The sequence below is a fragment of the Vespula vulgaris genome, chromosome 8 (genome assembly GCF_905475345.1).
Source record: "Vespula vulgaris chromosome 8, iyVesVulg1.1, whole genome shotgun sequence".
Classification (NCBI taxonomy): Eukaryota; Metazoa; Arthropoda; class Insecta; order Hymenoptera; family Vespidae; genus Vespula; species Vespula vulgaris.
The window spans coordinates 6,557,274-6,565,384 of record NC_066593.1 but is presented as its reverse complement, the minus strand read 5'-3'; the positions used below and the strand labels follow the sequence as shown (position 1 = coordinate 6,565,384).

Sequence of the window (8,111 nt, the reverse complement as noted above, 5' to 3'; positions counted from 1 at the left end):
ATTCAATTTGTATCCCGCTTTCGATCCCGAGCGTGACCGATAAATTTGAAACTCTGTCTCGCGTTAAGGTAAATCGGTTCAGATTGATGCCTTAATTAAAACAACGTAATCGATTTTCGAGTGCAATCTACTGTTGGCATACTCCTGCTGCTCGTTCTCTTCGAAAAAGTTTATATTAGGAAGTTTTGTGAACATCATTAAGGATGAATAGTAAATACTTTGAAATTCACAGTGGTATCTTTGAAATGTATTTGAATCGGACGAAATCTCTTTCGCGAAGAAACGAGCAGTTTTGCAAAAACAATAAAAGTACTACTTCGAAACGTAAGTACATTAATGATACAATCGAAAAGTAGTTTAGGTGGTTGACGTAATGCATGCGCAAGCAGGTTAAAAACTTGATGATTCAAGATCTACCTGAAATGCATAAAAATAAAAAAAAGAAAACATGAAAGAACTTTTAGAAAAACTTTATTAACATTTCCTCCTTTAATGAAAAGAAAAGAAAAGAAAATATTCGATAAGACTTCGAAATTATTAAGATCCTTTAAGGATGGAAATAAAATTCCATTTAATTTAAATTTATCGAGCGCTGTATTAATTTCTTCCAATATTAAATTCGTATTAATCAACGTTGTATTTATAATGCTGCACATAAACAAGCTAAAATATTTAAAATAATTACCTTACCGTATTATAATTGTTGGATTATTTATTTATTTGTAGTACGAAATTTTCTGTTTAAATTTGATAATAACATAGAATGGATTATTATCAAGAAAGGATTATTATGACGTTGTTTTCTACGAAAGTGGTTCGCAAACTAAAAAATAAAAATACATCGTTTTCGAACGATGAAGGAGAGGAATGACAAAACAGTTCAATATTTTCAAAGCTTGAGAACCACTGTATTCTATTAGCTACAGGTGCTTTTATGATATATATATAAACATAGCCACATTTACACACAGACTTAAGTATCCTTCATAAACGCAGTTTTGCGTCATACGTGAGGAGAAGTCTCCGACAGATAAGCATAAAGTTCTTCACTGAATTTAAGATAAGCTTAAATCTACTTTGGGCGTGAAGACTATAAAGTGTTTAAATTGACTAAAAGTAAGATAGTTGGATGACAAAATAAACACAAAGGAAGACAAGCAGGATGTTTCGATGATTTATTCAAGTAATATAATTGTACGTTTTCGAGTACAGCCGAATAAAATGATCGTATTAAAGCATTAAAAGAAAAAGAGACGTTTGTCGAACAAGAGTTATTACAGAGAATTTATTAAAACTTTACTTCTTGAATTTTCAAAACGTTGCGAGTAAAAATTGTACAGGAATAAAAACCGAATTTCTTTTATTCTTTTTTTTTTCTTTTGATAAATACATTTTATCTATATAAAATTTCATAAACCATTTGAATTATACATCTGTCTCTCCGCAATATCGTACGTTTTCGAGCTTTTATAGAGGATATAAGAAGATCGTAAGCACTTCAACACGACAGGATGACACGAACGGAAGAAAAAGTGGAAGAAAAAGAAAATATGTAGTCGATGTTGTCTCTTGCGAAATTAGTAAAGCCTCGACGACGTCGGTAAGATACTTTCATCGCTGAAAGTCGTACAGGAGTAAGAAAAAGACGAAGGTAAAAACAGGAAAAGAAAGAGAGAGAGAGAAAAAAAGAAAAGCGTGAGAGTAAAAGAAGAATCGACTATCTCTTGGTTAGCTTTCCATTTATTCTTATTGGAGAGAGGAAGAGAAAAAGAAAGAGAGAAAGAGAAAAGGAGAAGAAGAAGAAGAAGAAGAAGAGGGAAGTAGAAACTGTAAACTTCCGGTTGTAGGCAGCAGTAAAGTCAGTATTAAAGCGCGCTTGTTACGGTCGTGTAAGATGGTTGTAAAGTAACGACTGTCAGGACGACTTCTTAGATGAGCTAGCAAGGAGAAGGAAAAGACTTGGAGTAGGGATATGAACGAAGAGACGAAGAAAGGGGATGAAGAGGGCGAGCATTTGTTTTACGAAGTGCTGAGGGTCGTGCAAATCGTCGATGAAACGACTTGCTTTCCACTCCTCTCTCTCTCTTTCTTTTTATTTCTCTCTCTCTCTCTCTCTCTCTCTTTTACCCTATTTCTTTCGCTTAAGTTCTTCCTTCTCTACGTTCCTGTTCGTTGTTAACGAGAACATAGCCGTGTGTTCCTTCTGTTACGTGCTAAAAGGAAGTGGAATCGAGATGGGAAATGAAATGGCGTAACTAAGTGAACATACGAGGAAAAGCAATAGGTAATACTTTTGATAGGTACCTTCCAAATCTTTTTTTCGCGGGAAACTTTGTTTAAGAGCATTTTACTAACTTTAAAAGAAAGTAAAATGGTAAAGTGGAAATATGATGATGGATTCGAGATACACAACAAGCAGTAAGAATGTTTTACATTGTAACGTAATTTATAGTTTTAGCAAAAATTCTGGTTTCTATAACGTACTGCGAATAACTATCTATCATAATTAATTTTGATCGAAGCACCCTGATTTTTTTTCTTGGTTTATACATTACTTGGGTTTACCAATTGAATACTACCAGCGAATTTTGTATGTGTTAAAAAAATTGTTGAATTATCGTTCATCGAGGAGTCATCGGTAAATCATCGAACAAACCACAGAGATCTAAATGAAGCGAGGGAGGTCGCACATCGACGGTTCTTGTTCGATGCACGTAAACAACACTAAATTAATCATACATTTATCGAGAACATCAGTAATGCAGGAGATGCAATCAACAAGCGAATCATTAATTACTCTTACAAGCACATCGGTATTTATGCGTCTACCGTGGAAAAACGTCGACGAATAATTAAGCGAGTCGCATGATAATAAGAGAAGACAAAACAAAATAAAAAGGAAAAACAATGCATTCTCGTAATTTGAGCTAAGATAGTGGAATCTATAAAAAGAATGAAATAAAAAAGAGAAAAAATGACTCTTTAAATGGACAAAATAAAGAAGGGTATAATAGTATAATAAGGTGAAGAAGGTGGTGGTGTAGGACAATATATCAAGGTAAAAACAAAGCCAATGGCTATTACAGCAATTACGGCCAAGTGCAGTTTTACAATGAATAGACGGCGAACAATAAGTGAAAATGAAAAAAAAGGGCAAAATTTAAGTTCTACTAGATTGAATCCCTCCGTATCTATTGAATGACCACGGGATATTTGCTTATACTACTATGCATTCTCTCTTTTTCTCCTTCTCTTTTTTATTGTCTTTTTTCTACACACATTGTACCACTACTGAAATGCAAAGTGCAACGAAAGAAGTAGATAGAAAAAAAGAGATCGCACCGAGATGCATCCACGAACGCGAATGACGCTTGAAAATATAAAGGCAGAATGGCTTCAATAGCAATGGAAAATATAACGACCTGGTTTCCGCCATGAATGAATAATTGCCGCTCGATTAGACTCTTCAATCCTTGACCAATCGTCCGATGTAATTACCGAATAGGAAATCTCGCATATTCACGAAATCGGGGTAGGAATCGATCGATATTTGATATTACACGTGAGATTTCACGATTCTCGATTGACGATAACGATCAAATAGAAGTACGAATAGAAATGTGATAAAAATTTTCGATATGATTCTAAGAATGTATATACGATATGAGGAATTTCCAGGTCGATATTATTACGATCGCAAATTGAAGCTATTTCCTTGGGGTGAGTTACGTCATTGTTCGATGGAACAACTCGATTCGATCCTCACAGATGCATCAATCAAATAAGGGTACCCTTATCCAATTGTAGATTCCTAGGATCGAATTGTTCGTCTTGTAATAAGTCTAGGCCCTTAGCTCTGGTTGCGTGTTGTGGTCCAGCTCCACGAGCGCCAGCATAAACAGGATAAAGAGGATAGAGTTGCTGGATTTTGGGATATTGTTGAAAGATCGCTGGGACCTTATTGGTGGCTGCTTTCGCAGCTGGCTCCATCAGGATCAAACCTCTTTGAAGCGGCGATGAGATCGTGACCGGTTCAATGACTTTTTGTCTAATGGTCAAGACCGTTGTCGTTTTTATTTTGGTAGATGGACTGGTTCGAATAGTCGTCGTAGTGACGGGACTGGGTGTACTTCTTCCCCTTGGTCTGGAGGTAATCAATCGAACTTCTCCCGCTACCACGGGACCTTTGATAGATGTCAATCCCCTCAAAGTTTGTGCCGTTGGTCTAGGAGTTGGTCGATTTGCGGATTTCCCGTTCTTGTGCTGTCCCCGAACCTTGTTCTTCCTTTGTGATTGAAGTTGAGCATTGACCACGTACGGCGGACTCAGGCTACCTGTCTTTTCGGCCTTGTGCTGCGACTGTTTGCCCTTAGAAGAAGCCGTCAAGGCATTCTGAGTCTTAGTCAACGTCGTTTCGCGCGGTTTAACGAACGGTCTTCGTGGCATATTCATACTGGCAGGATTGTAGAGGGCATATTCCGTCCGATCAGGTAACGTCGATGTTCCATAGAAGATTAACGCCCACTCGTGAAGCGTTGCACGGCCTGGATTCGTCATCGATAAAAGCAGCAGGAAAACAAGCCAAGAGAACGATTACGAGAACGGCACAGAGAATATTTGTGGTTTACAATAAATATTCAAAAGCTGTCGGATTTTTGATTTATAGATCGGTAGTATTCAGTCAATATGGAAAGAATCAAAACAAACGATAGATATCCGAGGCTGGAGCCATACCGATCGATGAAACTTGGAAATCCCACGATATTACGGTTTACGAATTCGATCCACATTCGCAAACATGAACGCATATGCATCTATAGAGAGTTAGGAATTTGGATTAACGTAAGGATGCGTTTCGACGGCTCAAGAGCAATTGTCTGAATCTCTAAAACGTCTGGAATATGTAGCGCGCCACTTGGATATACAATACCGTGCAAGCGTTTCGATGTGTACGCCTTGGCAGAAGGTGCGCGTTGACGTAAGAAAGGAATGGGAGAATGAGAAGGAAGAGAATTAAACCGAATGTTAGGTACGAAGTGAAGGATCGAGGTAGGTGCTACTGTAATAGTAGTGCAAGTTAGCGTTAAACGCAAGCTATGCGTAACTATCAGCTTTAATGGGATTTCAAGTGATCTTAACTTGGAGTTTAGCTTCGTACAAGGTTAGCCTAGCTTCTTCGCCGCTAAACCATCCTCTTGACCGCGTATCATCGTCATTGATGCTTTAACGAGAACGAAGAGGAAGCGCCAGCCATCGAGGCCGGAGTTTGAATACGAAATTATCTTTAGATACGATAATGCGAGCACTCGTCTATGCGAGTTACGACCTACCTCAGCGTTTTCTCGATAAGGAAGTCCACGTGATCTTGACACAGATAGACTTTCGAGACGCGAACGTTTCCCTGAATCTGACACGACCTGCTTTTTGTACTCCGATCGATCCAAACTGGATCGTCCGTGATGTGACTTGGAAATCGAAGGGAGTTCCCTTTTTTGTTACTTCTACACAAACATGCCCGGGAAATAGAATTATTTATGCCTTCTATTCTACTTGCTTTTGCAGTCGTTTTTTCTCGGATTACTTCGATGTAACATACGGACGAATCTCATCATTGATTCGTTGGTACTTCGCGTAAGCTCCGGTATATCCGTTTGGAAAATTATGAAACTAGAAGGCCCTACACGAATATCGACATCTACCACGTTCATAAAACACGGCTTGGATGGCTCCAGCGAGTCGATTCGTTCGAGAACGGCGAAAATAAAAATAAGTGTACTCGGGATGAATGCACTAACGGATCGATCGACTGGAGTGATATCGACAGCGTTTCGCTAATAATTTATATTCATAATTCATTTTGGAGAGATGGTCAATTTCGACAAGGATCATCTTTATAACGGCGACTTATAACGTCTTATAGATATACAAACTCCATTTCAATAATTTAGTATTTGTTAGTATCTTTTGCTATATGCAAATTATAAGCTTGCATTCGTTATTACAAAATCTATCTTCGTATTAGTCAACGAACATAGATATCCATCTCGAAAGATTCTTTTTCTTTTTTCTTATTTTTTAACAGGGTGAGTTTTCGAAGCCAATCGATCGAAAAAATATAAGTCGATCTCGAATTACTTGATCTTGTCGGGCGAACAAAAGGTAGAAACGTTAAAACGTACGTGAGAACTTACCGAAATATCGACCCTCGTTGTGAATTTCGAGTTTCCACGTACCGTGCGGCCTTTCGCCCCACGTGTGAACAGACATAAATGGCCATTGATTGAAACCAGCCTTGGAGACGTCGTGCGGCCTTTTCGCTAGGAGAGTGCTCTTCGTGCCCTGAGGAGAGGTTAGTTGTATCTGAAGATCCCCCCTTCTCGAAGCCATCAACGACACCTTCGCCTACGATAAGAGCGTCCAGACGATCGTATCATAATTTGCTCCATTTCTCTCTCTCTCTCTCTCTCTCTCTCTCTCTCTCTCTCTTGCTCATTCACTAGCACAACGACGACCCTTTTCACAAGCCAACAATGAGTGGCCAATACTAAAAGCCACTTTAAGCTTTAAGAATCGTTTCCGAACGTTTTCGTCGAGAATACTCTCAGAAAGAGAAAGTGAAATTCATGAAACGAGTATACGTATTTGATTTCGTATAAACCGAATCTTGAAAGTATTCAATAGTTACTTGATATCGATTAACTTTTTGAGTTGATTCGACAAATATTTCTAAACTCGTGAACGAGTATGAAGAAATTAGTATTTCGTCAATACTTTGGTCAAACAATTAAAGTTATTTTATATGAATATTAAAATCAACGAATGATCTAAAGAAATTAAAGAGATCGTAGACGTAACATTAATCACATATAACGAAAAATTGATTAATTCTCGAATCGGGAGGAATTAAAAGAAGAATACAGAGTGGAAAGGATTTGAGCTGGTTATAGCGTTGATTAAGAAAGAAAGTAATTAAATTCCAATCAAGCTGGATAAGTCGGTAAACAGAATCTCGTTCGCTGACGAATTATTTACAGTTTGACCGATGTGATAGCCTTAAAATTGCAAGAATTTTCGAATTTTCGGAAATTTAAGAATTCTGAAAAAATTTCAAGAGAATTTAAAAAGGATACGTGCCTGTACGTGTTCCAGAAAATTAACTCCGCTACATTCCTTCACATGCAAGTCGAGAACCAATTGACTCTTTGGTGGTATTGCTCTGAAAAAATGAACAATTATATTATATAATATAATTTTTATATGGTTCTACTTATTTTATTTTTTCAATCTTAAAGAATATTTTGACTTTCATTCGGAGTCAACAAATTTTCACGATCTACTGCGAACAAACGACGATCCTCTTTATTCCTTTCTTTGTTTGAAACATCAAGAACTACGAATAGAAATCCACATCTGACGACGGTGAGAGTGATGTATTATACATACTACGTTTCCTACATTTTCTTTGGGGTTGTTTCACAACGATAACATTCGCTTCAAGAGGATCTAGTTTTCCTCGAACGGATGTCTAATCTACAGAAAGCTCCTTTCCCGGACCATTTCTTCTTTAGACAAGTCGACACGCTACGATCGTAAAGGAAAAGAAAAGAAAAAAAAAAGGGAGAGAGATCCGTTTCTTATTCAACTTACCAGGTTGTAAGAATGTGTCTGAAATAAATTGTAGCTGATAATATTTTTCGTGCGATAGGTTGAATCAAGTTCAGAAAGAAAATGACATTTATAATTTTTCAAATGAAACTATTACGTCATTGATATAAAGACAAAAAGAAAAAAGAAATTCTTATTCCTCGTTCATTTTGATATTATCTGTTTCGTTCTTCCTACTTTCCTACTTGACGTTTCTACGTTTCGTTCGTCGAAATTGAAACAGGAATTTTAATAACGTTTAATTACCTGCCCGAATGTGGCGCGGATACTTCACATTTGTGTTGTTCAGGAACTGTCCTCCATCTTCTAGCCAGACGCACCATTGCGGTGGCATCCATCAATCCATAGCCGAAACTGTGACTCACTGATCAATAAATACTTAATTGGATTATTTTACGGTAGAATAGTTTTAATAATAATTTTATTTTCTTTGAAATGTTTACAAT

At 37.3% G+C, this 8,111-nt stretch overlaps 1 protein-coding gene across 5 annotated transcripts in view; it reads right to left on the bottom strand.

Annotated features, from left to right (window-relative positions):
- The window catches only part of LOC127065750 (furin-like protease 1), a 175,464-nt gene that overhangs the window by 15,502 nt on the left and 151,851 nt on the right, over positions 1–8,111 (bottom strand). For 4 of the 5 annotated variants that reach the window (XM_050998543.1, XM_050998544.1, XM_050998541.1 and 1 more), the window contains exons 8-11: positions 7,912–8,029; positions 7,135–7,216; positions 6,192–6,402; positions 3,792–4,544 (exon numbers count right to left, since the gene is read on the bottom strand). In XM_050998543.1, coding sequence (XP_050854500.1) covers positions 3,792–4,544; positions 6,192–6,402; positions 7,135–7,216; positions 7,912–8,029 — 1,164 coding nt within the window. The remainder of the gene's footprint in view (positions 1–3,791; positions 4,545–6,191; positions 6,403–7,134; positions 7,217–7,911; positions 8,030–8,111) is intronic. The other variant, XM_050998545.1, reaches the window with a different exon arrangement.